This window comes from Aethalodelphis obliquidens, unplaced genomic scaffold (genome assembly GCF_003676395.1).
Source record: "Aethalodelphis obliquidens isolate GAN/ISIS:26980383/991018 unplaced genomic scaffold, ASM367639v1 scaffold10, whole genome shotgun sequence".
In the NCBI taxonomy this organism is placed as follows: Eukaryota; Metazoa; Chordata; class Mammalia; order Artiodactyla; family Delphinidae; genus Aethalodelphis; species Aethalodelphis obliquidens.
In genome coordinates this window covers 40,084,423-40,103,881 of record NW_020837954.1, presented here as the reverse complement: position 1 = coordinate 40,103,881, position 19,459 = coordinate 40,084,423, and the positions used below count along the sequence as shown (strand labels likewise).

Below are 19,459 nucleotides of genomic sequence, written 5' to 3'. Positions count from 1 at the left end.
ACACATAACGGCCAACAAGAAAGAAGGAACATAATATGACAAGAAGGTTCACCCTGACTGGAGTGGTAGGCATATGATAGGGAGTAAGTGGTCAACGGTCCTTGTTTGCCAGGGACTAAGGGGGTTCCTGGGATGCAGAACTTTCAGTTTTAAAACTGGGACAGTCCCAGGACATGGTACTTCAGTGCTAAAGTGAGGGAAGTCCTAGGCAAACTGGGAGGAGTTGGTCACTAGAGAATACTACTAGATAAACAGTGGCTGGCCAAAGTATGAAGGACTTTGAAAGAGAGGCAGAGAGGCATCTACTCTTGATACAACAACTCAGAGGTAGGCTATTACAGCTTTTTCAATCAGGGAACTAAAAGGAATTAAAGTAGTGCTTAGGAAGATTAGTCTGCCATTAGAGGGAAGAAGGACTATACAAAGGGAATCCAATTATTTAGCTACTATTGTAATCTAAGTGTGAGGTGATTAGGGCTTAAAATAGAAACTTATGTTTATTTAATCCTTACTATATCCCAGGTACTCTACTAGATTTTACATAAATTATCAATTCTTCCTGACACTCAGATGCTGAAACTTGTATAAACCTTTGAAAAGTTGATTGATTTATTTGTTTAAACAGTTACTCATCGTTCCCAAATATTTTTTGAGTGACTTCTATATGACACACCAAGTTCATTACTTGTCTTACTAAAGCCAGAATTTGAAAGTAGATCTGGCTACAAAGTTCATTGTATGTATTAGAAGTAAGAATAATTCAAAGGAAGAAATAACAAAAATGACAAAATTTAATGGCATACTGTTAAAGACGAAAAATAAGGAAGGGTAAAAAATAACTAGAAGATTTCTATGATGGGAAACTTTAAGAACATGATCTAAGAAACTTTAAGAACATGATAGAAGGGATTTAGATAGAAGTTGGATATACTAAGTTTGAAATCATAAAAAAACATTCAAACAACAGCTGGAAATATAAGTATGAATGCAAGTGAGCTATGTCACTTTAGTGTATATTCTAACAAGCTAACATTTATTTGGGCTTTAACTATCGATAACTCTAATTAACCTATTGTATTTGTAAATTCTCTATGGCATAGGAAAAATGATAACATCATGACAATAAGCTAATCTATTTGTATAAAGCTAGATTTCCACATAAGGAGATTTTTACCAATCTACCTACCTATCTATCTATCTATCTATGTATCTATCTAGATATATGTGGTGCTCCAAGAACAATGATGCTTCAAGGACAAAGGACGACCCTGCCTGAAAACGTTTAAGCGTTACACCCCTTACTGGACTCTTAATCACCCTCCCCACCATGTTGTGATGGTTACGAAATTCCTGAGCCCACCTGGGCAATGGGACCTGTCCCAAATAAGGAAAGGAGTCTGGCCTGTCCCACTCCCACCCTATAGAAGGAAGGTATATGTGCCTCGAACAATCAGTAAATGAAATTTTCACCTCGGACCATTCTTTTGTTTTCTGGCTATAAAACCTGATCAATAGTGCATGTTCGGGCTCGACTCTCCCAAACTACTAGGAAGTCGGCCCCACTGTTCTGGCAGCAACCCTTCCCTCTAATGAATTCTACCTTCTTTACATTCTGCTTTGTGTCTGGAAATTCTTTTCCAACCTGTGTTTGGATCAAGACAATATATCTCTACCTGTGTTTGGACCAAGACAATATATCTCTATCTCCTCTCTCTCTCAAAGAGAGATATATATAGTTTATATTTTAGTTTTAAGACACTTACCTCAAAAACTTCCTAAACTTGTTATCTATGCATTAATATTTCTTGATCTTTGGAATTGGCTTCACGTTTAGAATGTGTAAAATATTATGAATGTAATGAGATCAATGGCTCATGTTGTACACTATTGTTCATTCCTTCAAGCCAAGTTAAGAAAAGCTGGGGGGGGATGGTGAGCAGGGGAACTCACCTGCTTATATTAACAGCATTAATATTTCCTCATCTTAAACTTTAGAATTCTCATTTCTTATTTCCATTGATGACCCTCTTTTGTATTTCAAACGACCTGAGTATATGAGGCAATATATGAGGATAAGCAGAAATTCATTAGTGTCAACTACAATAATGTGTTTCAAAAATCTTTTTTATAATGGAAATTTAAGAATGTATGGCCAAGTAGAAAGAAGTACCCATTGTCTTTCGTCAAAAATTATCAACCAATTCGTTTCAATTCTTTTCCAAGAATGTTTTGATTATATGTATCAAATATCCCTGTCAAAGAGAAAGTCATGTGCTTTCCCACTATCTTTATGGCTGGTCACTTATTTGGATGTCAGAGAGAAATATGTACTTAATTTTCTTATTTTGACCCAAACAATTTATATATTCCAATTGTTTTTTTATTTCAAATTTCCTTTTTAATTTTAAGTCATAGCTTTGTGTTGTAACACTACTTGTTCCAAAATTAGATCATGAAGGTACCTTCCTATGACTTCCAAATAATTAATCAAAATGTTCTTCAATGGGCTATATAAAAAGCAAGTAGAATATTCCTAATTATCAATCTTTATCTTGAGTCATATAGTTCTTGTAATTTCAAGGAAGAGAAACTCAAATGTAAAGTGTTACAATAGCCAAGCATACCAGCACTGTTATCTAACCATTCAGCAATTTTCTCTGCCAAGTCGCTCTGAACCTTAGACTACTGAGAATGTGTTTTTAATTAATTTTTAAGGTTCTCCTCTTTTGAGTTAAAAAATGGTTACAATTTTATAAGTAAAATTAAAGAAAAAACACAAAATAGACCATCTGAGATATTTCCATTAGGCATTATATATATATATATAATTTTAATATATATACACATATAAATGCACTGGGATAAATCTCCATCTTCTGTGTCAGTCGGACATAGGTCCATTTTCTTAGGAACAGGGAACTCCCTTCACAATGGTAGTGAGGAAATTGGCTGGACCATCCTTCTTGAATATAATTCCATGAAGATGCCATTTAAGGTCGTCTGGATCTTGGTTCCTTCTAGCAATCTACTACTCCAACAGTGTGTAGTTCATCAAATTCAGGTCTTTCTGAAGCCAGGCTAGAAATACAAAGTGAGGTGGACGACTAAGGTAACTGACCAAAAAGGAGGAAAGGACGAGGAGCAAAACAATTTCCCAATTTCATTTTTTCCCATATTCTCTGTGCTTGACAAGGGAAAAAATATTCAGGTTTGAGTTCCTTTCATTCTTAGCCATTGTTGGTGCAAAGTTTTTTTTTTTTTTTTTGCGGTACGCTGGCCTCTCACCGTTGTGGCCTCTCCCGTTGCGGAGCACAGGCTCCGGACGCGCAGGCTCAGCAGCCATGGCTCACGGGTCCAGCTGCTCTGCGGCATGTGGGATCTTCCTGGACCGGGGCACGAACCTGTGTCCCCTGCATCGGCAGGCGGACTCTCAACCACTGCGCCACCAGGGAAGCTCGTCACTCACTTTTTAACTTGAGTTTTAATTTCTAAAAGTCAAATTTCAGGCATCCTTCTTCAGTATGTTTTATAGGCATGTTCAGGAAACAGAGCAGTGATTAACACAGATGAATATAGCCTCTCTCGAGCTATGCCCTTTCAGGGTGATCATACTGAGTTCAAGAGCTTTGTCGAGAAATCTTTCTTCTAAAGCATCATCTCCTTTGGTGTTGCCAATGTGGAATGGAATATTCATCTTGCTTCTATTCTGGGGCTCCACAATTCTAATAGTAGCTTTTCCTTTTTGACCACTTCCCAAAATTATAGTTCTCTTTTTCTGTCTAGCAGCTTTGGATGGTTCCTTCACCGATGGAGAAGTTACCCACTGGTACTCCAAGCCACAAATCCTAAGAGATTCTGCAAAAGCACTTGCACCCAGGTCACCAATGAGCAAATTGCAGTTCAGAGTGATGTGCCTCAAACCAGCCATACAGTCAAGATCAGGTCTCCTGGAACGAAGACTCTCAGCCCAGGTTTCTTCATGCCTTCTGGTAGTCTGATACTTTAAGATCTTGGCCATGTGATCTGCTCCCTGCCATGTCAGATTACACCCCGTGAAGTTTCCTGTCTGAAGAGTGATAGAGTTCTTTACACCTTGACAAATAACTGTCTTGCCCAGCCATGGCTGGAAGAAGCTCTGGATACAGATCAAGGGCAGAGGGTGCTCAGGAGCGGCGCCCAGTCCACCCCGCGGAGGCGGTCGGTGTTAAGTCCAGCAGGGCCTCCCGCAGGGAAGCGTGCAAGGCGGGCAGAGGCACCGAGCCCTGCAGCGCGCACAGTTCCTCACAGCGCGGGAAGAAGTCGGCCGCGGTGTCGCAGCGCAGCTTCACCGAGTGATCATGGCCCGAGCGTGGCTTCGGGGACGCTGGCTGTGGACACGATGCCCACACCCGCCTGGGGTCCCCGGCTCGCTTCCCGGCCCCTCGGGCCCTCACCGCCCGGTGGCTGCGGCCCCACAGCGTGCACAGGACCCACGTCGCAACCAGACGACGCAGGGCCACGAGTCCCAGCTAGGCCAGCCCCTCCAGGCCGCGCTCCCGCTGCGAATCGCTGGCCATTGGCGCCAGCCTCATCGCCCTCTGCGCTCGGGGCTGCGGTTCCCCAATTCATTTTTAAAGATTCCAAAAAGAGGTATGAGTTAAGAAACTTGGTAGAGTAGTTGCAGTGTTTTCAAAAGATACAATTCTAACAGATCTCTTTACACTATCTCCAAATTTCCAACTATTATATAGAAACAGCATGAAAATAATTCAGATAAGAGTGAAAGGAACGTGGAACATCCCAGACAACTATATTGAAATAAATAAGAAATAAAGATTTTCTAAGTGAGATTTTGTAAAGTAGAAAATCTTATGTGATTATCTCGCAGTATATTCATTTTATGAATATTTTATTACAGTTTCCTCCAGCTTAAACATTTTGTGGCCCTGTTGGTTCTAAAAATCGGTCCCATTTTTCCTTTTGAAACAGGAAATGCTACAGTGCTTAAAGTCAAGTTTTATTCCTTTCCTTCCTTTCTTGAATCTCCTATCTGCAATTCAACTAAAACTTCCATTTGTATAAGCTCAAAATTGTCAGTCAATCAAGGTTTGTTTAGATTAGAATTGGTGTGCTAATAGTGGGTTAAGAGTTCAAATGGCAACTGTTTTGCATGTTACAATTTAAAAATGCCTCCTTTTCTTTAAAAGTTAAAGGTAAAAGTTCTTTTTTTTTTTTGGCCACACTGTGTTTGGGATCTTAGTTCCCCAACCAGGGATCGAACTGGTGCCCCCTGCAGTGGAAGTACAGACCTCCAGGGAAGTCCCCTAAACGTCCTTAAGCATTAAGTAAAAATATAATTAAGTTTCAGTCTCTGTCCACTGAACAGGAAAAATGAATTTAGCTTCAAAATCTCAAATTATCTAAATCAATCTTGCTACTGGGAAATCTAAGACATTAAAAACAAGATTTCAAAAGGTTCAATGTTTATTAATTTTGTTGTTGTTGTTGTTTAGATACTGTTACAAATCATAAAAGACATATCTAGTATACACTCCAGCTTTTCAAATAAGTCAGAAAGAACACTATTTCTACCAAGAGATAGTACTATTTCTGGCTTTGGTTTAAGCTAAGGGAATTCTGAAGCAATTTTTTCAAAGGATTTTAAAAAATGAACACTGTTGGAACAAAGTTGAAGATTAGTTAGAGATATGGAAGGTGAGTTCCCCTGTTCCCCCAACCCCCAGCTTTTTTTTAACTTGGCTTGAAGGGATGATTAGTGTACAACCTGAGCCATTGATCTCATTACATTCATGATATTTTATACACTCTAAATGTGAAGCCAATTCCAAAGATCAAGAAATAGCTAGAAGATTATATTTAAGAAAGGCATAGTAGGTGATCAATAAATATTTATTAAATGACTAAATATGAGAATAAGAATAATAAATTACACAAAGGAATGTCTTTCTAATATTTCCTTGAATTAAAGTTTCATCTTATAGAAACACCTGTATCCTTTCATAAGATAAAATCCAAAACTATATAATCAACCTGAACCAGGTACTGTGAAAACAAGACTACCACATGCCATTCAGAGAGCTGACGACTTTTAATAACTCCTGAAAAGTGAAAAGCATGGTTTTTAAGACAAAACAATTTTCTGCTACTCACTTGGCAGATTTTACGACTTTGGGCAAGGTATCTAACCTCTTTTTTTTTTTTTTTTTTTTTTTTGGCGGTAGGCGGGCCTCTCACTGTTGTGGCCTCTCCCGCTGCGGAGCACAGTCTCCGGACGCGCAGGCTCAGTGGCCATGGCTCACGGGCCCAGCCGCTCCGCGGCATGTGCGATCTTCCTGGACCGCGGCACGAACCCGTGTCCCCTGCATCGGCAGGCAGACTCTCAACCACTGCGCCACCAGGGAAGCCCTCTAACCTCTTTGAGCTTCAGTTTCCTCATCTGCAAAATGAGGATGACAATAATATCTTCTCCAAACAGAGCTGTAGTGAAGACTGAGATAAGATAAATAAGATGTCAAACATAGAGCTTGTCACATAGTAAGAGAATTGTATTTTTTACAAAGGGGCTGTCAACTACATGGAGTAACATTTGCTGAGCCAGGTAAGGTTAGAAATGATCTTGTTTTTGTACATCTCATGGATAGATTAATTTTTGAACAAGGCTTATTATTTTGGTCTCATGAACGTCACAGAAGATAGTGACATGAAATTGGTAAAATCAGTGTGCTACATCAGGGAGTGGAGAATTTATTTCTTCAGCAGTGGAGATAAATGAAAATGATATAAATGTGAGGGAAAGAAGAGAAGCCAAACATGGAAGGTTTGGCTACTTCCATAGTGATGCTATAAAATAAATAAGAAGAGGCTTCCATATGAAAAATAGAAACATGAGAACATTCCTTGAAATTCTAACTGTTAAGGCTTATAGTCTAAATTTTGTGAAACAATCATTTACCAATTTAAAATGAAACAGGAAACAATTATGCAAGGTTATTTCTGTAAAGAGGACATCATGAACGTTAGATTCCCTAAGGAGTTCTTCACTGTATCAGTCATTACAGCTTCATAAATTAAACATAAACACCACCTATGGAGTCCACAGAAATGTGGCACTGAGTGTAAAATATAGAAACCCTACCACAGATGACAAAAGGAGAAACACACTTCATGACAAGTAAATAAAGCTCATGTGTCACAATGAAAGAAACACACCCAGGTGAAGCCAGAGTTCATTTAAGAGCTGAGTGCTATGGAGAAAAGGCCACAATCCCGACTCCCCAGAAACCAGTTCCGCATTCCAACCTGAGAGCCCTCCTGCAAACATGCTGTCACAGAGAAAGTAATACCCTGATGGATGCTGTAGGCTGTGATTGGAGATGATGCCAATGGTAAACTTCTTAAACACTCTCATGGGAAATGGAGAATTGCCTGGATGAAGTGGCAGAAAGAAATGGGTTATATATTTTTTACATTGGGAATCATAATCCTGGGGTATTAAGAAAAGACCTGTGGAAAATGCGGTGATGAGATGATACCAATCTTCTCTTTCAAAAGTCTTTGCTAATATCACAAGTTAATTCATTTCCCTTTCATTACTTCGTTTCTCCCTACAAACACACATTTCAAGAAGAAATCAATTCTCCACAAAATCAGTTTTAAGAGGAAAAAAAAATTTGTAACAGCTGCAACTTGCAAAGGAAAAAATGAAAGAAGATGGCTTTAATTCTATTGACTCAATAAGTTCAACTTTGTGAAGCTACAGGTTTAGCAATGCTATTCCTTTCAAGGCTTTTTATAAAGTTTTAAAGTCAGAAGATGATATTCTGCCTGTGGTTCTACATACATTTACCTGGTATTTTAGACAGTGCCATCTTTCTGTTTTTTGCATGAAATTCAGAGATAATATTTCTGTGATCAGAATTACGCTGACAATACCGGACTACGCATAGTAGCTAAAGTTGCCTGCACAAAGTAAATATGTGTAGAAATATGTCTGTAAAGTAAAAAATTAAGATCTTAAAATTCACAGGCTATTAAAGTCCTGTTATTTACTAGTCATATTTTGAGGTACATACACTCTTTTCTCTTAGCTATTCAATAGTGCCCCTGCTTTGAATAGTAGACTTAAAGGATATTCAGAGCCTGTTAGTGATATTTCAGGGACCCCTGGTTTACACAACCAGAAAACCCACTTATGCTATGGTTTAACACCATAAGAATAAGAAATTAAACCTCTGAAAAGGCAAATAACATAGGTCAAAGTTGATGTAAAGTATTCTGTTAAAAGAACATGAATCTCATGAGTGGTAAGCTTTTCTAGATTTTAAGAACCTTATACAAGTATCAAGGAGACTATTTTCCTGAGTAACCTAATCAGTTATTTAAAAGGGAGTGAATCTTCTATTTTACATAAAAATAGGGGAATCATATTAAATTTTCATTTAATAATCAATTTGGAGGCTTTCCTCTGTCTATGGTTAATGGGACAGGATTGTTACTAATTTAATGTAAATCTTCAGCTACCAGAGACAGACCTATACAGCTCTGCAAACTGGAATCTTTGCCGTTAGCCAACATGAGTTTAACAACAAATTACCCAGTTCAAAGGAATCTTTATGGAATTAAGGTGGTGGCAACAATTAAGTTGGCTGTTTGGGCTTTAACCATTTCAATTTGATACAGTGACTGCCAAAAAAAAGTTACTCAGAAAAAAGTGCTGTATGAAAATATAGAAATTTCCCCATAAAACAGCTAACTTTTCCCCTTTGGTCCCTTCATCTCTTTCAGCCAAGTGCAAAGTGCAAGGCAAAATAAATTAAGGCAAAAGGAAAATAAAATAAGAAAAATGGTGAGGGCGAGCATGTTGTTGACCATGTAAATAAACTATGTGCAAAGTATGCCTCAGATACACTATAGGTAGATAAGCACGAGGGAAGCTGAGCCTGGTTTTGCAGTGGGGAAAAGAAAACACTGTTAAAGAGGAAATGATAGCACAGTAAGGGTCTCAGAAGTTTAGAAGGTTCCATCACCAACACATTTGCCAGATAATAAAACAGCCTTATAAAGAGACACTTGAGCTTGAAATCTCAAGGTTCATACTATTTGAGGAGAACTTTGTGATAAAAAAATGATCCATGATGGAGATGGCTCTCCAGATCAGAATCTGGTATGATCTTGCTCAGAAGACGCTCATTTAAGGTTAACAGGAAAGTGGAACACTGGTCACTTTTTCCTATGGTACCACACTGATCTCAGTCTTAACACTAGCAAACTACATGTGAGATTATTTATAGAATGACTCTATTGTACATTTTCATATTACTCTTTAAAGAGGGCACCAAAGCCAGATCAATATTCTGATTCTAATTTCCTGTTCCTACTATTTCATTCTCATTACTGAATCCATTCAGTATTACTGAATCTAAATAAACAAATAAGCCAGTAGCAACACCAAAAAGATATTTAAAAAACTTAACCACAAAACTCTTCTCCAGACCTGTCTTTTATCAGAATGTTTCATTGATTTTTTTGCAATAACTATTTTATACTTAAAACCATGTTTAATCTTCATGACTTTCACTTGATAATTTCCTGGCCTGTTCTTACTTTCTAGGTTGTCACACTGCCACATTCAATTTTCTAGTTAGAAATTCTTCAGGAAGTTCCAAAATACAAAGTTAGGGTAGGGAAATAAGGTAAAGAAGAAGATGGCACAGTGGAGAAATCAGAAATGTCCTTATTATCTGATCTGTTCTTTAAGTGTATTTCCAGCACCCAGCAGAGCGGAATATAGTAGGCACTCAATAATGACTTACTGAATAAGTGAATATACAAAATCTTTTTCTTCTATCCTCAAAAACTGAATTGTGTGAAATAATATTCAGAAGGTTTTACACTTACCATCACAAAGATTTGTGATAAAATGTATCACTGCCACTTAATGAGTTACTATGAGGTAGTTTCTAAAATATGATCAATTCTATACATATTAAGAAATTAAATCTTTCAACCACATACATATCTGATTTTCTTTAGCGGGATACTAGTTCTAAGAAAGCCTTCCTCTCCATGTTTGTTCTGTTCCTATAACTATACCCATAAAAGTGAAAAACTTTATCTTTCAAAATAGTTTGAGTCTTGTCTTTTTTTTCCCCTCACTTTTCCATTTTTAATTACTAGGGAAATTTACTTGTCAAGGAGATCTTTTACTAGTACCCTATTGTCTTAATGTCAATTCTGAGAAGGCAATTCCACAGTAAGCATTAAACACCTCACAGATGTGTCACTTCCACTCCAAATGATGTCTTAGGCTACTGCAGGCGATTTTATAAGTAATAGATGGTTCAAAGCAGAAGACACATATTATTAATACGAGTAAATGCCAAAATGTCAAACAAGGAAGACTCAGGAGGCTCAATGTTCTACATACAAGAACCAAAAAACACTGAAATTTGCTTAAAGAAAGTAGAGTACATAAACAAATTGATCTTTACTCATTTAAAAGCTACCAAAAGATTATTCATCTAAGGACTAACGTTCCAGTAGTTCTTCCTCACCTCAGTCAAAGTAGGCTGATTCAATGTAGACACTTTCAGATTTTTAAGTGCTATATTAAGATATGATGTATTACTTGATCACTTCAGGGTGTCTTTCTTAGTTGTACGAAATTTCCTACAGAAGGTATGATTTTAGGTGAGGTCAAGTAGGAAATTTAGCAGAAATCAAAAGTTTATTGTGCTTTTCAGGGGAAATATCTTTATTAAGATGCAAGGAAGTAATAAACAGAAAAATACAATGTGTACAGCAAAAATACTCTAAAAACACATTTTTATTTTTAAATAAAAATACTCTAAAAACACATTTAAATATTTAAATACGTTTAAAGAGCAACAGTGGAATTTATCTTTAAATCTCTGTAAGGGGCTCCCCAAAGAAGAGGAATTTATAATCGATACTTTATCCATATGATAGTTCTATATTTGAAGGGTTTAATGTAATTCCATAGTGAGTTTACCTTGTGTGCTTGGCATGCGAAGAGCACAGAATAAACAGTGCAAAAAGGAAGAATAAAAACATAAAGGTAGAAAATTTCAGGGGATCAACTCTTTTAAGTGCATGCTTCCATGCAGAATGATCCGAAACCATCCTCAGAAAAAATAAGCAGCTCTCCTTTTCTCAGTTTGTAAAACGATGATAATTTCACACAATCTCTATTATAATAATTTCTTTGTCAATGTTGCCTTGACACACTAACCAGTTTTAGCAGGTGTCAGCAAACTTTTTTGTAAACAGTCAGATAGTAAGTATTTTAGGCTTTATGTGCCATACGGTCTTTGTTATAACTATTCAACTGCTGTTGTACTGCAAAAGCAACCACAGATTATATGCAAATGAAAGAGTATGGCTGTGTTTCAATAAAACTTTATTTTTGGGACACTGAAATTTGAATTTCATATAATTTTCCACATGTCACAAAATGATATTCTTTTGATTTCCCCCACAGCATTTAAAACTGCAAAAATCATTCCCAGCTCACGGGCCCACAAAAGAGAAACAGGATTTAGCCCAAGGGCTGTAGTTTGCTGACCCCTGAGTTATAGCATTAATTTAATTAATAAAAAAGTGCAAAAAACCCACAGACAATTCATCAACAATATAAGATGAGTTAGTTTAGAACTAAAGCTGGAATGAAGAGACTGATCTTGAAAGACATAAAATCACAACCATCTAATTCATTATTTGTATTACTCCATTTCACACCAGTCTTATTTTGGCACTCAGGAAATTATTAAACATTTAAAAACTACACTTCAAAAGATATTACTTTCTGGCTTGATTCAAACATTTTTCTTAAACTTAATAAAAATATAGTCAAGTGATAACTCCTCCCTTAACTTTTTCCACTTTAGATAACACCATCCCTTTTTTGTGTTAGCATAGCAGGTACTTATAATTATCATATTCCTTCTACTTCATCACCTTTCTTCTTAGTTCACTTATGTGTCAATAATCTGTCTTCATAAGTCACCTTCCCTTTTACTGTTTGCTAAAGCCTTTAAAAAATTAACATATTTGATTACCCCAAACCTACCTGTATATATTTGTAGCTGAATGGAAATGTATCATCATATTACATAGACTGAGTGAAAATAAAAAATTTGTGGCTTTGAGGTATTTTTATTCATCTCCTTTCTTTTCTTTTTGTCTTTATTTCATGAGTACTTATCTACTTTTTTTCTGAATGTTTTAACATTCAAGCTTCCCAGGGCCCTATTGCTCTTTAATGAATTAACTTCAATTTTATAAATTTACCTTGATGTACATTACTTAAAGGAATTCATTTGCATTATCTTATGTTTTCCAATTATCATCTGTCTGCATTACTTTTTAATTAATTGTTTATTGAAGTATAGTTGATGTACAATACCATGTAAATACAGGTGTACAGTATAGTGAGCCATAATTTTAAAGGTTACACTCCATTTACAGTTATTATAAACTATTGACTGTATTCTCTGTGTTGTACAATATATCCTTGTAGCTTTATATGTAATAGTTTGTACCTTTTAATCCCTAAACCCTAGGCTGCCCCTTCCCCTTCCCTTTCCCCACTTGTAACCATTAGTTTGTTCTCTATATCTGTGAGTTGGCTTCTTTTTTTGTACTCACTAGTTTGTTGTATTTTTCAGATTCCACATATAAGTGATATCATACAGTATTTGTCTTTCTCTGTCTGATTTATATACTTCCTACTAGATTCATACATTAGATTACATGGAAAATTAATTTTTTCCTTTATGTGGTTTTATTCTTCAATCATTGTTCTCAGCACAGTATCAATCTAAGGATTTGTAGTTACTTTTGCAGTAGTTAAATTAGGCAAACTGTGTTTAGGTACAAGACGAAAATTACTAAAAACTCATTTAGGGTTCAGAATACTTCAGTTTTGTATAAAGTACAGAAAAAGATGATACATTCTTAACTGAGAATTCAAGAATCGAATGCATCCTACTTTTTGCTATAGAAGAGTCCATGTAAAATTAAAAAGTATGTTTTCATATGAGAAATAAATAAAATTTAATACTGTTCTAAAAATTACCTCTTAATAAAAGTCTACTTTATATCATTGATTATAAGTAATAAATAAAAATGCAGGTCCTCTAAAAAATAATACATCATATAGATGATACCAATTGAAACATGAATAATTTAATTAAATTCTCATCCCAAACTTCTGAATGATGTCTCACCTTCTTCAACTATAAGATATTTAAGTGTCAACATGGTTCTGAACCTGTCATCTTACTGAAATATTTAGCGATGTTCAATGAATTAAAAGGCATTCATATACTTGCTCTTCTGTGTGGACACCTACAATAAATTTTCACAAAATGGAATGGTCACTATATGCCAATTTATCTCATTTTAGAAACGAAATCTATTTATATAGCGTATGGTACTTAGAATAACTTTATTCTGCTTCTAAGCAACAATTTTTAATATACAAGGCATATTTTAAGGCATTCTGGGGCAATAAGAATTAAAGGGAAGGAGAGACACTGAACATTCAGCTAAGATTTTTTTTTTTTTTTTTTTTGCGGTACGCGGGCCTCTCACTGCTGTGGCCTCTCCCGTTGCGGAGCACAGGCTCTGGATGCGCAGGCCCAGCGGCCATGGCTCACAGGCCTAGCCGCTCCGCGGCATGTGGGATCTTCCCGGACTGCGGCACGAACCCATGTCCCCTGCATCGGCAGGTGGACTCTCAACCACTGCGCCACCAGGGAAGCCCTCAGCTAAGATTTTGATTTGTGTCTTTTGCTAGCTGAACTCTGTAGAGAAAATACTATTATTTGCCTTTTGACAATATATTTTTTGTTCTTCTGTACTTTTCTAGTTAACAGGAATCTTAGAAGGATACACCTTATATTCAATCTTTTTAGAAGAAGGGTAATCAGAACAAAGTGTGACCCAGTGAAATGAAACAAAAGATGAAGACACTGAGACTAGTTATTATGTACTCCACCACGCCGTACAGGTATTGAAAAAAAGAAATTGAAGAGTGGCATGAGAAAACCAATTTCCAAAGCACAGAGATTTCAATTTAACCCTAATCTAACACAAACTCCCTATCATATAGATCTTAGCAAGTTTCAACTTTCTGGTCTTGGTTTCACTGAAAGAAAAATAATATCATTTTTTATGACTGGTTAGGGAAGAGTGTGGCACTAAAAACACACATTATCAGAATCTTTTTAGGAGTTTCTAGAATGATATCCAGATATATCTAGACTGATTTAATCATAAAATTCATACTAATCTTTTTTATTTTTTTTAAAACAGTGGGATAGATTCTGGGGATGATTGTGGGTAATTTTTCAAATTCTCTAAGAATATGACTGAAAAGAAGGACTGGCTCAAAAGAAAGAAGTAGAAAAATGAGACGTGTATTAATTTCCTTTTCTGTTTAGTTATCAGAATTTAAAGACTGATATTAATAAAAAACTTTGAACTTTAGTCAACAGAAATTTAATGACGAGATATACAAAATACACATAGTATATAATTAAAAACAAAGCTGAGAAACCAGAGAATTATCATAACACTATTATTTTTTATTCTATCCTTCATAACAAAATTATTATAGCAATATGAATTAAATGTATGACAATAATCTCGGGAGAAGTAAACCAGGGCTAAGTTTCATAGGAACTTTTTTTTAAAGCCTCAGAAATAGGAGGTCAAGGTTAAATAGAGCCAGTAATTATTTACTGTAATATTTTAGCTTTTCTTCTACCATATTTATACCATGTACCATTTTAGAGATTTTAATTCCATTTATCTTGAAAAGATATATTCAGGAGAAGGACCAAGCATTCTGAGTCTGAACTATCAGTCACAAAAAATACAATTGTTAGTATGCCTATATGACGTATGTACAGTATTGAGTGGCTATAAGGTATTGTTCTCCTTCAGTGTTGTCCTGGGTATATTAGCCATTATCTCAAGTATTTGTAAGATGTTACATAATAGTGTTCATAGTGAAGATTCTTACTGCCTAATTTTCTTATTTTTAGACAAAAAATGATATCTTATAGTTATTCCCAAAGAGTCTGAGTTAAGAGACGTCTATTAACTCAGAATAGATGTATCTACTTGCCAGATTACCTATAATGAGACTCTAACACTGAATATCTTCCTTGACAACTGAAACTGAAACATCAAGGCTCTATCACTTGGATCCAGCCCATAATTTATAATCCTGCTGACACATCCAACAAGGGACAGAAGACACAGTAAATGGAAAAGCTCCAAATGAAGTCTCATAAAACGATCGTCAGAAAATTATACAATTGTATAAGAAACACAGATTTTGAAAAAAAAAAAAGGTTTTAATTTGCACTGGAGCCAGAATGCTATTAAATCAAATGCAATGTTAGTGTGGCTTAAAGGTCTTCTATGCCGATTTAATCTTTCTTTCATAAATGTGAGCATGAAGCTGCAGTTAGAAAAAAAAGAAAGAGATAGGGAGAAAAGAGACAGAAAGTAAAAAAGATGGAGATGAGAGGACAAACCAATCAGATTTGGAATTACCAGTCAGCAGAAGTTTAGGTAAAAAAAAAAAAAAATCACCGGGTGAAATCGTACATTTACTCTGAGAGAGTATCCTTTCACATTGCCTTCTAGGTGATCTCTGAGCTCCTCCAGCTTTCGATGGAGCTACATGTAAACATCAGAAAATGAATTGAAAAAGCAACTTGGTCTCTTTTCAGTTTTCCTTTTTCCTTTTAAAAATAAATCATAGCATTATACATTTCTCACTGCCTTTGGCAAACATTTCAAAACATCAAAGATCTTTGTATAGCGCAAGAATACATGCTCAATAAACCGTGACTAGGAAGAGAATATTTTATTTTAATTAAAGGCTCTTTTCTCCTCAAAGTGTTAGAGAAAATAAATACCTTAACTATCCTTATAAACCCCTAGAGATTCACTTTAAAATTTTCTATTTTGTAGAAATATGGAATAAAGACATTTAAAAATTATGAAATTTGCCTTTCCCAAACACACTTTTTGATTTAAGGCTGCATCCATATTCAAATAAACTGACTGAACCCTAAAATGTATATTTTGTTCTTATACATATTTATGTGTATACACATAATCATATTGTATATACACTTAAAAACAATAAACAATCACAACTTGAAGTTCTACACATCCAAAAGCTGAACTTCGAGATAAACACACGTGTACTCGCACACACGATCCAGTTTATAACAGATGGTGCTGCAGTATGGATGCCATTTTATCTCTATTTCACTATCAGTCATTTCCAAAAAGTTATGTCCATCTGCACCTTTTCACTTGAATCTGAGTCATAATCCACAGTCTCAACAATAATGGATTTATCTTCCCTTAAAAAAATTAAAATATGATACCTCACAGGTAGACAGTGAGGAATGCTACTGATATATCATCAAGATACATAAAGTCATATTTTTCTGACTAAATAATTTTAGTTTGCCTCGCTTCTGAATTAGGTATATAATAGACACTTCCCATCCCCTCTGATTATTCTTAGTGAAATAACAACAACAACAAAAATGCTACCCAGTATATAGCAGTGTTAGAGAACAGAGAAGATGGCTTGTTTGGAATAAAGGACACAAACATACAGACACACCCTCATCCATGTGCACTCATGTGTGTGCACACACAGATAAATAAACAACAACAAAAAAGTAAAATTAAGAAGGCAGAAGAGGCAAGGAGAGGAAAGAGTGCAGAAATCAGTGCTTCATAAATTGTTAAATGGAAATAAATTGGAGGTGTGTAAAATTTTAAAATGACTTAATATTAGCCTCAAAGTAGTTATTGAATTTTGGGACATCCCAGTACAGTGAATTATGTCATTTTGATTAATTTAGCAGTTACTATTGCTGTAAGGACAAATGGGACTGAGATAGAAGAAGTGGTTAATATTGAGGGAGATTTCTCTGCATATTTTTAAAATTCAGCAAATTTTCTAACTTGCATTTATAGTGGCAGCATTAAAAGTGATTAATTGGCTATGTCTATGTCTCTTAAGGGTGATAATTTAGTTACCTTTCATTGTGATTAAATGTTAGAGTATCGAATGCCCAAGATAAATTGACCAAATGGATATTTAACAACTACCAAATGGGACCATTAGATCAGAAATCTTTAAGTGGTGTATTTGTAGGTCACATACACAAATATATATATATATATATAAGTTTCTGTTGATTGTTATATAAATTTTTTAACTTTTAACAAATAAAACAAAGGGGATTAAGAGTGCTTACTATTAGCTATATGTGAGCCCCTATACTAGCTAGCATCATATGAAATTCCTTTTCTAATTCTTAAGATTATATATATATATATATATATATACATATATATAAAATATACATGTTATTAACTCATAATAATTATTTTCTGGAATGAACTACAAATGGTAATGACACTAAAATAACATTTAACAAAAAAAAGTAAAAAGGGCATATAACATTCTGAAAATAAATATTAGTTCTCTGTGTAACAGGAACTTAACACATAGTCAGTGACATCAATCAGAGGAACGGTTTACTCTAGAACCCCAAATTACAGGCACCCGTAATGAGGCAGTGCCCTTTTTATTGTTTGTGGTGCCACTCAAAGCTAGTTATTTGGCAGCTTGCCTTCAGCTGGTTGCTCTATGTGTAGCTGAAACAAAAAAAATATGACCCAACAGCCAATAAAAATATTAAAATAAAACAAAATGGGATGGTGAAAAATGGAAAAAGCCCCCTTCCTCCCACCACCCTCCAAAAAGGAAGAAGTGTAGGCTATAGACGAAATCTTGCCAAAAAATGTTAGAAACATATTTACTTTGAGGGATCCAACTCTACTAGCAACTCCTTTGCTTTCATCCGGCCGTCTAATTTGCTACAATGAGGGAAGATGGGTAAAAAAGACAGAATAAAGAAAAAGTGAACTTAAAAATTTTTCTAAACATTACTAAATAATACATGCAAAAACAACAATTGACTCTTTGAGATACATCTTAGGAGGCCAAGCCAAGGAGTTAACTAACCCAGAGGCTATATGACATGCTCTGCAGATAGGTTGGTCACTAGAATTCAGTCTTTGTTATGACACTATTCCTAAGATGAGGAAATGGGCACTTACTTTTGGTTATCTTGGGGACTTCTCATGAAGCAGTATCTGGAGTAGTGTTACATTTGCATTTGGCTTATGAAAAACAAAGAATTACAAATATACCTATGCAGAAAACTTTGTCTCCTTTAGTGTCTATTCCATTGTAATATCAGAAAACATCAGTGCTATGACTAGAAACATGAGTGTTCCTTAAGTGGAAAGATCAGTCCTGACAAGCATCATTCTTGACAGGTGACAGAACGAAGCTCCTCTGCTTGTTAACCCAAGCATTGAGGTTGTTCAGCTGTCACTGAGATTCCAATTAAACAACTGTGCTGCCCAACCAGAAAATTTTAATGCCAGACCAAAGTTAGATACATTTACTCCCTCAAAGTTTTCAGTTATTTTTTCCTTTTGGGTAAGATAGGAAAAAAAGAAAAGTAAAGCTGCTATTTTAAAAATTTGTTTCACCTCACTGTGTAAATGAGAAAAGGAAGATTCTAAATCCAATCTAATATACCTATTAGATTAGGTATAAATTAGAAATCCCTTTGCTTTTTAATAGAGCTGTAACAATAATATTTTGGTTAAAGAGGAAGTCAAACTAAAAAAGAGTAGGGGGGAGATTGGAAGGAAGCTTCAGACCGAGTGCTTTTACATTATGGATTCCTACATGTGCAGAATAACGGTCTCCATTCAGAGCAGCATAGCTCAAGTTAGTTGTGATTCTCTTGCTTGTATTAGGAGACAACTGATGAAGTATCATTGTGATGCCAAATTCCCAGTGTTAAAGTCCTCAGGAAAAATAAGAAATCTGACCGTGCTACAAAATTATAGTTTCTGGAGACAGGCTATAGATTGTCTTATCCCTTTTAGGACATCTCTGATAGCATAAGTAGATTGCTTAGGAATAATACTGAGAAAATTGGATTTTCACTTTGAAAAAAAGCATCTTGATCCATAAGAATTCTGTCAACTTTTGGTTTTATTTGATATAAATAGTTTTTACTAATTCTTCAACATTAATTAAATTTTGTACCCTAAAGATAATCACTGATTCTTACCCTTCTTGGTTGAACAGAGTTCTTAAATTTAGAAACAGTGGATACTAATTAGAATGGAAACAGTCTATAAGAAAGGGCCTCTGGATGGACAGTGAGTTCATATTATTTAGTCATTTTCTTATGCTATTTTCTTTGATTTCAGAGAACATCTTTATATCAAAAGCTATTTTCCATTTTAAATTGACACAATATCTTGATTATAAACAACGTAGTTTTCTATAAAAAAATATAAA

General features: G+C 35.3%; 1 protein-coding gene across 11 annotated transcripts in view; it reads right to left on the bottom strand.

Annotated features, from left to right (window-relative positions):
* Positions 1-19,459, bottom strand: part of GPHN (gephyrin) — a 626,342-nt gene that overhangs the window by 206,215 nt on the left and 400,668 nt on the right. For 6 of the 11 annotated variants that reach the window (XM_027111532.1, XM_027111539.1, XM_027111540.1 and 3 more), the window contains one exon: positions 17,893-17,949. The exons of the other annotated variants lie outside the window; for them this stretch is intronic. In XM_027111532.1, the coding sequence (XP_026967333.1) occupies positions 17,893-17,949 (57 nt within the window). The remainder of the gene's footprint in view (positions 1-17,892; positions 17,950-19,459) is intronic. 11 annotated transcript variants of the gene reach the window in all.